This window comes from Entelurus aequoreus, linkage group LG01, assembly GCF_033978785.1.
Source record: "Entelurus aequoreus isolate RoL-2023_Sb linkage group LG01, RoL_Eaeq_v1.1, whole genome shotgun sequence".
NCBI lineage: Eukaryota > Metazoa > Chordata > Actinopteri > Syngnathiformes > Syngnathidae > Entelurus > Entelurus aequoreus.
The window spans coordinates 8,343,900-8,359,931 of record NC_084731.1 but is presented as its reverse complement, the minus strand read 5'-3'; the positions used below and the strand labels follow the sequence as shown (position 1 = coordinate 8,359,931).

General features: G+C 38.6%; 1 protein-coding gene across 1 annotated transcript in view; it reads left to right on the top strand.

Moving 5' to 3' along the window:
- Positions 1–16,032, top strand: part of gpd2 (glycerol-3-phosphate dehydrogenase 2 (mitochondrial)) — a 70,419-nt gene that overhangs the window by 33,323 nt on the left and 21,064 nt on the right. The window contains exons 7-11 of the mRNA XM_062043556.1: positions 3,832–3,996; positions 4,989–5,133; positions 12,870–13,063; positions 13,137–13,271; positions 13,340–13,515. Of these exons, the coding sequence (XP_061899540.1) occupies positions 3,832–3,996; positions 4,989–5,133; positions 12,870–13,063; positions 13,137–13,271; positions 13,340–13,515 (815 nt within the window). The remainder of the gene's footprint in view (positions 1–3,831; positions 3,997–4,988; positions 5,134–12,869; positions 13,064–13,136; positions 13,272–13,339; positions 13,516–16,032) is intronic.

Sequence of the window (16,032 nt, the reverse complement as noted above, 5' to 3'; positions counted from 1 at the left end):
TACTAGTGCCTGGAAAGCATGTTGCCAGGCTGCAAGGACTGTCGTCTCTGCAGCAATAAATGTCCTTTGTAGTCTGCAAAAAGTGAAATCTAAGTAAGATTGAATATCTCAAATAAGGGTGATATTTGCTTATTTTCTGTCTGATAAGATAATTCTTCTCACAAAGCAGATTTTATGTTAGAGTGTTTTACTTGTTTTAAGGGTTTTGGTCCTAAATGATCTCAGTAAGATATTACAGCTTGTTGCTGAGATTTGATGACCTACACTACCGTTCAAAAGTTTGGGGTCGCCCAAACAATTTTGTGCAATAGCCTTCATTTCTAAGAACAAGAATAGACTGTCAAGTTTCAGATGAAAGTTCTCTTTTTCTGGCCATTTTGAGCGTTTAATTGACCCCACAAATGTGATGCTCCAGAAACTCAATCTGCTCAAAGGAAGGTCAGTTTTGTAGCTTCTGTAACGAGCTAAACTGTTTTCAGATGTGTGAACATGATTGCACAAGGGTTTTCTAATCATCAATTAGCCTTCTGAGCCAATGAGCAAACACATTGTGCCATTAGAACACTGGAGTCATAGTTGCTGGAAATGGGCCTCTATACACCTATGTAGATATTGCACCAAAAACCAGACATTTGCAGCTAGAATAGTCATTTACCACATTAGCAATGTATAGAGTGTATTTCTTTAAAGTTAAGACTAGTTTAAAGTTATCTTCATTGAAAAGTACAGTGCTTTTCCTAGTTTAAAGTTATCTTCATTGAAAAGTACAGTGCTTTTCCTTCAAAAATAAGGACATTTCAATGTGACCCCAAACTTTTGAACGGTAGTGTATATTGAGTAAAACATGCTTGAAACTAGAATATCAACTGTTGCAAAGCTGTGTCATCAACACTCACAAGTATAAAACTACTTTTTTAAAGTAATAATTTCTTACTTCAAGCATGAAAAAAATAAAATCATGACTTTGACACAATTGTGTCTAATAATTAAAACAGATGACAGCCAAATGGACTTTGCTGTTTTATTTTCAATGAAACAATAGAAACTACGTTGTCAGGGTTGTCCCTGAAAGTTTGGTCAAGTTTTAGTTTTTTCTCTGTGTTTGTTTTATTTCCTGTCAGCACACTTCTTTTGGTTCAGTTTCCTGTTTCTCTCTGAGTGCTGTCCCCTCAGCTGTGGCTGATTGGCACCTGGCCACACCTGGTGCCAATCAGCCAGCTGCTATTTATACCTGGCCTGCCCTCCAGTCACGGCTGGATTATTCTGTCAGAGTTTGTTGGTGACGAACCCCAAGATGCAGAGAAGGCGGCAGGCATTGTGCGAGGAAACATGATTTAATTCAACTCTATAACCAAAAAACAAACAAAAGGGTACAAACAAAAGGCGCGCACAAGGCGGAGAACAAACTTGGCTATGAACAGAAACTAGCACAAAAGCTAAACTATGGACAAGAAACAAAAACACTTACTGTGACACGAATAAACAAAACTCACGTGGCAAGAAACGAGCAGGATGGACTAAGACAGGAGCAGAGTAAAACTAAAACTTCACCAAACTGTCAGGGACAACCCTGACATACGTACTCATATAGTAGTACAGTTGGCACAGTACAGCAAACTGACAGTTAATATTTAAACATTTAACATGTGACATTTCTAACAATTTTGAACAGAAATAGTTCATGCACATTCAGATGAATTCTTCAAAATTACAATAAAAATGTTTTTGGCCAGGGGCCGGGCTGTATATATGCGCACTAATTGACTGAAAGAGCACACACTTGGTGCGATAATGTCATGTTATCGATGTAAAAATGCATTTTTAGACCATAGGATTTGCCTGAGCGGCTAGGAGACCCCGAGAGTAACAAGCGCTTGCCTTGTTGCCTTTCCATTAAAAACAATAAACTAGTTTTTAGTATAAGTTTGCTGGTTTCAAGAAATGTAATGCCGAGCGCATATCATTATGTCAAGATAATGGCACTAGCATTTACTTCATTTAAGAACATTTTTCAACATATTGAGCAAAAAGGTCTCTTTTTTTTTCTACCAAGAAAAGTGCACTTGTTATTAGTGAGAACAGGGCCGGCCCGTGGCATAGGCCGTATAGGCAAATGCTAAGGGCGCCGTCCATCAGGGGGCGCCACGCCAGTGCCACAAATGTTGGAGAAAAAAAAAAAAAAAAGTTGGTACTATTATTTCTAGATACAAAAAATAATCCCACGTTAATTAAAATGCAAAGTAAAGCCTATTTAATAGAAATATTATTTGTTACAACATTACGCCCCCCTCCCTCCCCCCGCACGGTGCGCCCCCTCCCTTCCCGTATCATGACTCTTACCACATCAAAAAATCAACACAAGATGTCAAAACGGCCAAAACTGTCAGGTGCCCAGGGAAGAAAAAATAGAAAAGAAGAGGAGGAGAAACGAGAAAAAGACAGAGGTAGCAGGGAGGTAACGTTAGCCTACATGAAATTATTTGTCTGTTACAAAATGTGATAGTAACCTGGCTTTAGCATTAAGCTAATGTTACATGATTCGGCAATTGCTAATCAATAACTAGCTAGTTCTGTTTTAACGTCGGGTTAATATTGTGGAGGGGGCTAAATTGTTATGGAAAATAATAATGTAACGTTAGGTAATTACAGTACTCCCACCTTACATTCCTCAGGGACATTTGTATTAGATCTTTTAAGCAGGTGTTTTTGTTTACATTGTTATTGCCTTCTGGTTAGCTAATGTTTGCCCTGCAGGTAATAGTCACTTTTCCACCCCTTTATATATTAGGTATAGTTGTAAGCCTAGTTGTTAAAGTGCACATCATTAATGTTAATTAAGCAATATCACATGAGAGGGAATGCTGTTTTTTAATTTGAGCACTGCTGTGATTCGGTTAAAGATAGTCATAACATAACATTCTCATATAATATGTTAATTTGCTTTCTTTAAGTAAAAAAAAAGGTCAAAGACAAAGCTATTCGGTTTCTTGTGAGTATATACACTTCACTGCCGATGTGGGGGGGGGGGGGGGCGCCACCTAAAATCTTGCCTAGGGCGCCAGATTGGTTAGGGCCAGGTCTGAGTGAGAATATTCTTATTTTAAGGTATTTTTGGGTTCATTGAGGTTAGCTAATTTTATTTGTTTCGGAAAGTCTTGACAAGCCACATTTGCTTGTTCTATTGGCAGATAATTTTCCTTAGTTCAAGTAATATATCCCTAATTTTATTTTATTTTTTCTTGTTTTTGAACACTGACTTTTTGTAGGTGGCTTTTTCAGGTGACTGTGAAAACTATGTCTGCGGGTTCCTTTCTGAAAGACAACTTTTTTATATCACGTGTTGATACAAACTGGCAGACAAGACAAAAGTGTCTTGTGATTTGAAAAACCCAATCTAGGTAGAATTTGCAGCCCTTTTCTTTCCCTGAATGCCCCATTATGTAGGTCTGGCTGGTTTGCTGCACATTTGTGTTCTACATTCCGCCACTATGTTTTGCTCGAAGGCATGAGAGAGGGCGGGGGTGGACTTGCAAATACCTTTTCTCAATTCGTACCATCTGGTACAATCATGCTTGTGACATTTCCAAGTCTGACCTTTTCTTGGTTGATGTGAGCTCCAGAGAGGCACCGCCAACATTGGTGGGCTAGACGAAGCAACAAATGTCTTGGTTTCTTCCTTATTTTCTCTGTAGACAAACAACTTTGTGTGAATTGTGTCTAGCTTAGTGATAGAGTCACTGTGCATCCCTTTGTCCTCTTTACACACCATATGTAGACCCATTTAGAAAAGCATACTCTCTCACCAAGCATTTTCCTGGTGTTACTCTACAGGACAGCACAACGATGCCCGTATGAACCTGGCTATTGCCCTCACCGCTGCCCGCTATGGTGCTGCCATGGCCAACTATACGGAGGTGGTTCACCTGCTAAAGAAAAAGGACCCGCAGACCGGCTCTGACAAGGTGTACGGTGCGCGATGTCGGGACGTGCTTACAGGTGGGATAAATTGCTCAAATGAATGCTGTTTCTCTACTGTCGATCACATGATCATGCATAAATTAGTTTGCTTGTTGATGATTTTTGTTTGGTTTTGTATTGTGTAGTTATATTTATATGGTAATTAATATTATGTGACTGTAAATTGTTTGCGTCAATCAATCAATGTTTATTTATATAGCCCTAAATCACAAGTGTCTCTGTTACCGGGAGGGCATTCCACAGTACTGGAGCCCGAATAGAAAACGCTCTATAGCCCGCAAACTTTTTTTGGGCTCTGGGAATCACTAGTAAGCCGGAGTTCTTTGAACGCAGATTTCTTGCCGGGACATATGGTACAATACAATCGGCAAGATAGGATGGAGCTAGACCGTGTAGTATTTTATACGTAAGTAGTAAAACCTTAAAATCACTGTGACAGTTTGTGCTGTCGTGCGGGTTCCACGGACCACCAAGGAAGGACATGTTGCGGGCAGGTTTAGACTTCATTATTTTTCGACAAGAAAGTCTCTTACGGGTTGCTTTTCAGCCTTTCCGTTCTTCTCCTGCTCGCTTCTCCGCTCCCGCTTCTCAGCTGCGTGCGTCGTCGTCCTCCGTGCGCTCTTTTCCGCTCTCGCTCGGCATCCGCTTCTCTCTGGCTCCTTCTCCTCACTCCTTCTCCTCACTGAAAATAATATGTTACAGTAATCGAGACGAGACGTAACGAACGCATGAATAATGATCTCAGCGTCGCTAGTGGACAAGATGGGACGAATTTTAGCGATACTACGGAGATGAAAGAAGGCCGTTTTAGTAACACTCTTAATGTGTGACACTGCTTGTTGAAGCTTTTATTTGTTTCTGTATTGTGTAGTTATAATTATATGCTTTTACTTGTAATTCTATTGAGTTTGTGGACCCCAGGAAGACTAGTGTGTTGTTGTGGCAACCAGCTAATGGGGATCCTTAATAAAAATCAAAAAATGACCTCAGCTAGTGATTTTCTGTTTCAGGAGAGGAATTTGATGTTAAAGCCAAGTGTGTGATCAATGCTACCGGGCCCTTCACGGACTCACTGAGGAAGATGGATAACCAAGAAAGTCCGAACATCTGCCAGCCCAGTGCCGGCGTGCACATTGTCATCCCTGGCTACTATAGGTGTGTTGCATGCAATGTTACCCCTAATTTTTAATGTGTCTTAGCTAGGGGTGTAACGGTACACAAACATTTCGGTTCGGTACGTACCGCGGTTTAGAGGTCACGGTTCGGTTCATTTTCGGTACAGTAAGAAAACAACAAAATATAAATTATTTGGTTATTTATTTACCAAATTTGTAAACAATGGCTTTATCCTTTTAACATTGGGAACACTATAATAATTCTGCCCACGTTAATCCACATTAAACTGCCTCAAGTTGTTGCTCAGATTAAATAAAATAACAAAACTTTTCTTCAACATATAAAAAGTGCAACATTTAACAGTTTCAAGTCAACTCATCATGCTTCATTTATTACAGCATTTGGGAAGCCAGTAGTTGATTTTTATTATGTAAATGTTATATTGTTATCAACATGTGATAGCAGGGACCCTGTCATTCTTAACTAGGCTGCTGCATTACTAATGATTAATGTAACTATAGCTGAAAAAATAGTACAATAGCAATAGGAGAGACTATTCATCCCTGAACACCATGGAGTTCATGTAGGCTTAATGATGCAGTTACATTATTATATCAACTATCAGAGACAGAAACTCTTCATTTAACATAATGTCCTTTTTTGCTGCTTCAACACAGCTCAATCAACACAGAAAAAGGTAAAGTGAAATAACAGACAGACAGGGCTTTGCTGTCCGTAACACACACACACACATACACACACCGCAAAATGAGCTAACGTTACGCTAAAAGCTAGTTAGCCTTCACCTCAAGCCAGGACTGCGAGCGAGCTGAGCTGTCGTTTATGTTTCTAGAACGTCAACATGTTCATAGTGATGTTACTAGTAGTTGACTGGGAGGTCTTTATTATCATTTGGGGAGAGTCCGCTGCCTGATGCTTGCCTGCTAAACACCTACCTGCTCATGACGACGCAGGAGCACTGACTCCATGCGCTCTGAATACGCACTGCTGATTGGCTGTTACCGCTCTGAATACGCACTGCTGATTGGCTGTTACCGCTCTGTGTTGTAACCAATCAGATGGTTGTATGGGTGGGACAATGCTGGGTGCTGTGTAGAGTACTGACAGAGACAGAGGCAGAACGAAGCGGAGCAGCTTGTTAAGACTTTAGCTTAGGCGGCTACTTAATATGTTCGTGTGGAAACTCGTTCGGTACACCTCCGAACCGAACCAAAACCCCGTACCGAAACGGTTCAATACAAATACACGTACCGTTACACCCCGAGTCTTAGCACATGCAGAAACTCCCTGAGCATTCACTGGGCCTCATATGAGCAACATAAGACATGCAGACTGTGGCCAAGTTCAATGTCTTATAATTATGATCAAATGACAGCAGTCATTTCCATTAGACACATTGAATTCTTGTTTTTCATGAGCTCTGCACTAGTATGTCTGGGTGGGGGTGCTGCTTTGGAGATAATGTGTACCCCTTTGAGAGATTACATTTAGTTCCCCTTAAAACCTTCACATGTTGCACAATGAGATGTGTGCTGTGGCACAAACATGGTATAAAGTGTACTGTCTGCCTGTAAAATACAAACTGTAAATGCCAGTAGAATAAGCACACATCTGATTGGGGAGTGTGTGTGTACAGTTTCACCATAGTAAGAGTTACAAGCATTTCACTTTCTTAACTCTGCTGCACTGTACTGCACGTCAAGATTAATGGCTACAATGAGCACGTTTTGCATTGCGCAGCTTTTACGAAGTGGAGCGTCCAAGCATGATACTGCATGTTACTGACGAAGCATGTTCCCCCGCGGGGTCCCACGCGCCCCTCCCTAGCATGGCACCGCACCCCACCATTCAAGAATAACCTGTCAAATGAGTGTGTTCATTGGCGCGAGTAAGAGAGAGAGCGGCTGCTGTCGATATGACAGAGAGTTGCTTTTGGTGGGATTTGTCTAGCATAATATGACCAGTTTTTCTAGATAGTATTTTTTTGCTAATTCTTTGGGGTTGCTTATGGTGACAATACGCAATTTTTCTGTGATCGGTGGCCCTTCTGTCTCGATTCGGGATGTAACGGTATCAAAGTCTTATGGTACGATATTATCACGGTGTGAAGGCCATGGTAAAAGTATTATTGTGGTACCCCCTCCTTTAAAAATGCCATAGTGTGTAAAATGGAGTACCGTATTTTTCGGAGTATAAGTCGCTCCGGAGTTTAAGTCGCACCGACCGAAAATGCATAATAAAGAAGGAAAAAAACATAAGTCGCATTTTGGGGGGAAATTTATTTGATAAAAGCCAACACCAAGAATAGACATTTGAAAGGCAATTTAAAATAAATAAAGAATAGTGAACAACAGGCTGAATAAGTGTACGTTATATGAGGCATAAATAACCAACTGAGAACGTGCCTGGTATGTTAACGTAACATATTATGGTAAGAGTCATTCAAATAACTATAACATATAGAACATGCTATACGTTTACCAAACAATCTGTCACTCCTAATCGCTAAATCCCATGAAATCTTATACGTCTAGTCCAGGGGTGTCCAACCTTTTTCCACTGAGGGCCGCACATTGAAAAATCAAAGCTAGCAGGGGCCATTTTGATATTTTTTATTTTAAAAACCAATACAATATATGTATAAAAAATATACATTTAGGCTTGATCCCGGGGACCCCAAAGGGTTTTGGTCCAAAAAATATAAAAAACGTGTCATTATTCAGTATTATTATTTGTGTTATTATTCAAGTTTTTAAATCTCTAGATCAACATTAGGTCTATCTGTCAATATAACACTTTTTAAAGATTTAAATTGTATGCTCTTTTTGTCAAAGAAAACCCTTTTTTTTTAATGAAAAAAACTCAAAATATGCAATATTTTCACCCAATAAAATTTTTAAGTGGGATATTTGAGATTATATAATAATTGGAGCCTTAAAAAGGTCAATAACTCATAACACCATTGATTTTAATTCATTATTATTTTTTGAGCAATGACACTTAAAAACTAATCACACTAAAATTGTAGGGGATCCAAAAGGGTCCTACTCATTAAAGTGTTAAAAAATAAATTATATATTTTTTTTTTTTACTTTTTACTTTTAACACAATAATCTCAAGATCAACTTCAGATCTATCTGTCAATTATATATGTTTATGTTTTCTTTTTTTTCATTTTAGGCCCTTTTTTAAAAAAAACAGCTCGTTTTTTTACATGGTAAATACAAAATATACAACATTTTCCCCAAAAAATATCTCAAAATATTTAATGTGACGTAATTGGAGCCTTGAATAGGTCAATAATTCATAATGACATTGATTTTGATTAGGGATGTCCGATAATGGCTTTTTGCCGATATCCGATATTCCAATATTGTTAATTACCGATACTGATATCAACCGATACCGATATCAACCGATATATGCAGTCGTGGAATTAACACATTATTATGCCTAATTTGGACAACCATGTATGGTGAAGATAAGGTACTTTAAAAAAATAATAATAAAATAAGATAACTAAATTAAAAACATTTTCTTGAATAAAAAAGAAAGTAAAACAATATAAAAACAGTTACATAGAAACTAGTAATTAATGAAAATGAGTCAAATTAACTGTTAAAGGTTAGTACTATTAGTGGACCAGCAGCACGCACAATCATGTGTGCTTACGGACTGTATCCCTTGCAGACTGTATTGATATATATTGATATATAATGTAGGAACCAGAATATTGATAACAGAAAAAAATGGGGGGAGGGAGGTTTTTTGGGTTGGTGCACTAATTGTAAGTGTATCTTGTGTTTTTTATGTTGATTTAATAAAAAAAACAAAAAAACAAAACAAAAAAACGATACAGATAATAAAAAACCGATACCGATAATTTCCGATATTACATTTTAACGCATTTATCGGCCGATAATATCAGCAGGCCGATATTATCGGACATCCCTAATTTTGATTCATTATTATGTTTTAAAGAAAGAAACCGCCTGCATGGCAGCTTTGTGTGATTAGAGTAAACATTGCTACATTTTCTTGTTACATTTCACCTGTTTGCTTTTTAAATACCACTTTTAATCGTATTTTTAAAATGTGCCGTGGGGCCGTTAAAAAATGACCTGCGGGCCGCAAATGGCCCCCGGGCCGCACTTTGGACACCCCTGGTCTAGTCTCTTACGTGAATGAGCTAAATAATATTATTTGATATTTTACGGTAATGTGTTAATAATTTCACACATAAGTCGGCCCAAACTATGAAAAAAACTGCGCATTCCTACGGTAGTAGGAATGTTTAGGATAAACACACTTACTGTAATTGAATACAAATATAATGCTCTAAAATTTTAGTCATATTAATTACTCCAAGCATGTATTTTTCAGTGCAGCAAATATAAAAACTAATTACAGTTGCGTGTTTTTAAAGTAAAGATGTAAAATTCCAGTGTAAAAAATGAATGTTCTCTTTAGTGTCTTTCAAGCTTTACTTTCTGAGAATCAGTGTCCTTGACATGTTTATATCAGTTTGGAAAATGCTGTTTCTCAGAGAAAAAATTTAACTTTTAATAATGTACATACTTCACAAACCGATGTTTGGCTTCGCTGGCCTTGAATATCTTTTCGCATTTCCCCCAAAAATGTGACTTATTAATGTTTTTTTCCTTCTTTATTATGCATTTTCGGCCGGTGCGACTTATACTACGGAGCGACTAAAACTCCGAAAAATACGGTAGCTTTTCAGTTTACTCCTATTTTCTGCGTAGTAGTTTTTTGGTGATTTTCTCCGTGACCGGTTGGCCTTGGAAACGCTCGAAGGCGAAAGTGGTGCGCTTTGCTTTGCAGAACACAGACTTTCTTACCTCCGCCAAAAAGGTTTGTTTATTAAAATTAAAGTTAAACTACCAATGATTGTCACACACACACACTAGGTGTGGCCAAATTATTCTCTGCATTTGACCCATCACCATTGATCACCCCCTGGGAGGTGAGGGGAGCAGTGGGCAGCAGCGGTGGCCGCGCCCGGGAGTCATTTTTGGTGATTTAACCCCCAATTCCAACCCTTGATGCTGAGTGCCAAGCAGGGAGGTAATGGCTCCCATTTTTATAGTCTTTGGTATGACTCGGCCGGGGTTTGAACTCACAATTTATAAGAAAATGGAAAGTTTGGGAACAACAGCAACTCAGCCACCAAGTGGTAGGCCACGTAAACTGACAGGGAGGGGTCAGCGGATGCTGAAGCGCATAGTGCAAAGACTTTCTGCACTGTCAGTTGCTGCAGAGCTCCAAACTTCATGTGACCTTCCAATTAGCCCACCTACAGTATGCATAGAGCTTCATGGAATGGGTTTCCATGGCCGTGCAGCTGCATCTAAGCCATACATCACCAAGTCCAATGCAAAGCGTCGGATGCAGTGGTGTAAAGCACGTCGCCACTGGACTCTAGAGCAGTGGAGACGCGTTCTCTGGAGTGATGGATCTCTCTTTTCCATCTGGCAATCTGATGGACGATTCTGGGTTTGGAGGCTGCCAGGAGAACGCTACATTTCGGACTGCATTGTGCCGAGTGTGAAATTTGGTGGGGGAGGAATTATGGTGTGGGGTTGTTTTTTCAGGAGTTGGGCTTAGCCCCTTAGTTCCAGTGAAAGGAACTTTGAATGCTCCAGGATACCAAAACATTTTGGACAATTCCATGCTCCCAACCTTGTGGGAACAGTTTGGAGCGGGCCCCTTCCTCTTCCAACATGACTGTGCACAAAGCAAGGTCTGGTGTGGATGAACTTGACTGGCCCGCACAGAGTCCTGACCTGAACCCAATAGAACACCTTTGGGATGAATTAGAAACGGAGACTGAGACCCAGGCCTTCTCGACCGACATCAGTGTGTGACCTCACCAATGCGCTTTTGGAAGAATGGTCGAAGATTGCTATAAACACACTCCGCAACCTTGTGGACAGCCTTCAAGCTGACATCCAAATGCGAGAACCTTATGATGTGACGCTTTTACCACAAGTATCCAACATTGTAACAACAGAGCAGATCTGGTTCTATTTATTTAATTTATTTTTAAATTCAGCAGAGTTCTTTGAGGAAAATCTGAGGGAGTTTGAGCAGCACCAGAAAAGACAAATACCTTTTTGTTGTTATTATTATTTATTATTCTTCGGTCAATGGTCAACAAAATAAACAAACTGTTTTACATAAACAAACAGTTGTACATTCATAAATTGAAAATGTTGCAGACCGAAAGGGTTTAGGCTGAAGTTGAACCCTTATTGCGCCTAACCCTATAAACCAAGTCAAATACAAGATAAGCTTCCAAAAATTATGAAATTTCCTTTTCACAACATATTATAAATACACCTTGTGCACAACATAAACACTGTTCAATTATATACACAGTAAAGACATGTGAAATATCCTTGTACACGTGTTAGTTAAACCTTTGTACCAATTATATATACCAGGGGTCACCAACGCGGTGCCCGCGGGCACCAGGTAGCCCGTAAGGACCAGATGAGTAGCCCGCTGGCCTGTTCTAAAAATAGCTCAAATAGCAGCACTTACCAGTGAGCTGCCTCTATTTTTTAAATTGTATTTATTTACTAGCAAGCTGGTCTCGCTTTGCTCGACATTTTTAATTCCAAGAGAGACAAAACTCAAATAGAATTTGAAAATCCAAGAAAATATTTTAAAGACTTGGTCTTCACTTGTTTAAATAAATTCATTATTTTTTTTACTTTGCTTCTTATAACTTTCAGAAAGACAATTTTAGAGAAAAAATACAACCTTAAAAATGATTTTAGGATTTTTAAACATATATACCTTTTTACCTTTTAGATTCCTTCCTCTTCTTTCCTGACAATTTAAATCAATGTTCAAGTAAATTTATTTTTTTATTGTAAAGAATAATAAATACACTTTAATTTAATTCTTCATTTTAGCTTCTGTTTTTTCGACGAAGAATATTTGTGAAATATTTCTTCGAACTTATTATGATTAAAATTTTAAAAAAATATTCTGGCAAATCTAGAAAATCTGTAGAATCAAATTCAAATCTTATTTCAAAGTCTTTTGAATTTCTTTTAAAATTTTTGTTCTGGAAAATCTAGAAGAAATAATGATTTGTCTTTGTTAGAAATATAGCTTGGTCCAATTTGTTATATATTCTAACAAAGTGCAGATTGGATTTTAACCTATTTAAAACATGTCATCAAAATTCTAAAATTAATCTTAATCAGGAAAAATTACTAATGATGTTCCATAAATTATTTTTTTTAATTTTTTCAAAAAGATTCGAATTAGCTAGTTTTTCTCTTCTTTTTTTCCGGTTGAATTTTGAATTTTAAAGAGTCGAAATTGAAGATAAACTATGTTTCAAAATGTAGTTGTCATTTTTTGTGTGTTTTCTCCTCTTTTAAACCATTCAATTAAGTGTAAATATCATTAATTATTAATAATAACATAGAGTTAAAGGTAAATTGAGCAAATTGGCTATTTCTGGCAATTTATTTAAGTGTGTATCAAACTGGTAGCCCTTCGCATTAATCAGTACCCAAGAAGTAGCTCTTGGTTTCAAAAAGGTTGGTGACCCCTGATATATACTATATACAAACAATTATACTTCCATTATTATTTATATCCCACATTTAGTTTTTAATTAACATTTTAAATAAAAGACAAATACCTGATTCTCTTCATCGCAATCTTTAGAAATGTGCTGAAATTTACTGTATTTTTTTTTTTTTGTCGTGCAGTCCCGACAACATGGGCCTTTTGGATCCGGCGACAAGCGACGGCCGAGTCATTTTCTTCCTACCTTGGGAGAAGATGACCATCGCTGGAACCACGGACACACCCACCAATGTGACAGCCCACCCTATCCCTGGGGAGAATGACATCAACTTCATTCTGAACGAGGTCCGCAACTACCTCAGCCCCGATGTGGAAGGTACAGGTGTCCGCTTGGTCATTTGTAGAATAGCGTCACACATTATTTTAAATCTGAAGTTTGTATTTTATAGTGAGACGAGGTGACGTGTTGGCGGCGTGGAGTGGCATTCGCCCACTGGTGACGGATCCCAACTCCAAAGACACTCAGTCCATCTGCCGTAATCACATAGTCAGCCTGAGTAACAGCGGGATGGTCACAATTGCAGGTCAACTAGTCTCTGAATGTTGTGCGCTGACTTGCGCCGTCTTGGTAAAGCAACACTATTTTGTGCAGGTGGTAAATGGACCACCTACAGATCCATGGCTGAGGAGACTTTGGATGCTGCCATTAAAGCACATACCCTGCCAGCTGAGACCTGCAAGACTGTGGGTCTGATGTTGGAGGGCGCCAACGGCTGGACGCCGACACTTTACATACGACTGGTGCAAGACTACGGCTTGGAGCAGGAAGTAAGAGACATTTGTTGGTTCGGAAGTTGACCTTGGATCAGGACATCCAAACTCAAGGGCCGCATGCAAAAAAAATGGAAGCACTTTGGGGAGCATTTTTATATTTTGCGTTTTGCTTACAAAACACAATTAAGACTAAAAAGTCCCGATTGTAGCTGAGATAGGCTCCAGCGCCCCCCGCGACCCCGAAAGGGACTAAGCGGTAGAAAATGGATGGATGGAAGTCAAAATAGCACAATTAAAAAATCAATTAATCAAAGTTCATTTATTTAGCCCTAAATCACGAGTGTCTCAAAGGGCTGCACAAGCCACAACGACATCCTGGGCTCAGATCCCACATCAGGGCAAGACAAAACTCAATGTATCAAAAAGTAAAATGTATGACTTTTTAAAAGGCCGCTGTGTACACGGACGTAGGGAGAAGTACTAAAGGCACTGCCTTTGCGTGCCGGCCCAGTCACATAATATCTACGGCTTTTCACACACACACAAGTGAATGCAACGCATACTTGGTCAACAGCCATACAGGTCACACTGAGGGTGGCCGTATAAGCAACTTTAACACTGTTACAAATATGCGCCACACCGTGAACCCACACCAAACAAGAATGACCAACACATTTCGGGAGAACATCCGCACCGTAACACAACATAAACACAACAGAACAAATACCCAGAACCCCTTGCAGCACTAACTCTTCCGGGACGCTACAATATACACCCCCCGCTAACCCCTCACACCCGCCCACCCAAATTCCAAGCTGCTGTTTTGAGGCATGTTAAAAAAAAATAATGCACTTTGTGACTTCAATAATAAATATGGCAGTGCCATGTTGGCATTTTTTTTTTCCATAACTTGAGTTGATGTATTTTGGAAAACCTTGTTACATTGTTTAATGCATCCAGCGGGGCTTCACAACAAAATTAGGCATAATAATGTGTTAATTCCACGACTGTATATATCGGTATCGGTTGATATCGGAATCGGTAATTAAGAGTTGGACAGTATCGGAATATCGGATATCGGCAAAAAAGCCATTATCGGACATCTCTAATCCTTTTTTTTTTTTTGTCCTGTCCAGCTTCTCAGGCAAATCATATAGCAGATGTAGATGCCCATATAGGATGTTCAGATTTACTTTACAAAAGAGAAGTGTAGGATACTTCTCTTGTTGCCTTACTTGTATTTTGACTTTATTAAATGTATTTATATTATCATTAGGTGCAGCCGGGCCGGAACAGGAGGGGATAGAAAGAGAAAAAAAGGAAGACAGAGGGGGAAATTGTGGGGACAAGAGGGGGATTAGACAGAGAGACAAAAACAACAACAGCGAACACAACAACAACAATAGAGCAACATCAGCAAATACGACATGTACAAATATGAGGGTAAAACTAATAGCAAATAAGCAGTTAGCGAAAAAATAAAAAATAATACAGAAATGACAAAGAGCATTATTACATCTAATCCTAACATCTAATCCTTCGTAATTAGAGATGACCGATAATATCGGCATGCTTTAAAATGTAATGTCAGAAATTATGGGTATCGTTTTTTTTTTATTATCGGTATGGTTTTTTAATTTTTTCTTTTTAATTAAATCAACATAAAAAACACAAGATACACTTACAATTAGTGCACCAACCCAAAAAAACTCCCTCCCCCATTTACACTCATTCACACAAAAGGGTTGTTTCTTTCTGTTATTAATATTCTGCTTCCTACATTATATATCAATATATATCAATACAGTCTGCAAGGGATACAGTCCGTAAGCACACATGATTGTGCGTGCTACTGGTCAACTAATAGTACTAACCTTTAACAGTTAATATTACTCATTTTCATTAATTACTAGTTTCTATGTAACTGTTTTTATACTGTTTTACTTTCTTTTTTATTCAAGAAAATGTTTTTAATTTATTCATCTTATTTTATTTTATTAATTTTTAAAAAAAGGACCTTATCTTCACCATACCTGGTTGTCCAAATTAGGCATAATAATGTGTTAATTCCACGACTGTATATATCGTTATCGGTTGATATCGGTATCGGTAATTAAGAGTTGGACAATATCGGAATATCGTCAAAAAAGCCATTATCGGACATCCCTATACGTAATGTTTAGATGTTCCAGACACATCCTTCTGTCAAGAGGCGTATAATCAGCCACGTGTCGACACTTCCACCTGAAGCGTCGGTTCTGACATTAACAATGTTGACATTTCCGTTCCACAAAAGGCTTGCAACATGCGGCGCTTGTACAATTCATCAACGGCATTAAGTCCACAGGAGTCATTGATTCACATCAAATACATGCAATAATTAGCCAGTAGCCTCCCATTAAATCCAATAGAACATGGTTTCAGGAGGAACAAGTGCTCCTCCAGTCTACTTACTCCTCATTAAAGACGTTTGCGGTCGGTGCCAAATATTTTTAAAAGGTCGTTGTTGATATTTGGACAGTGTTTGACCTTTCGCGTGATGGGCAAGCCAACGATCTGAATAGCAAAAAG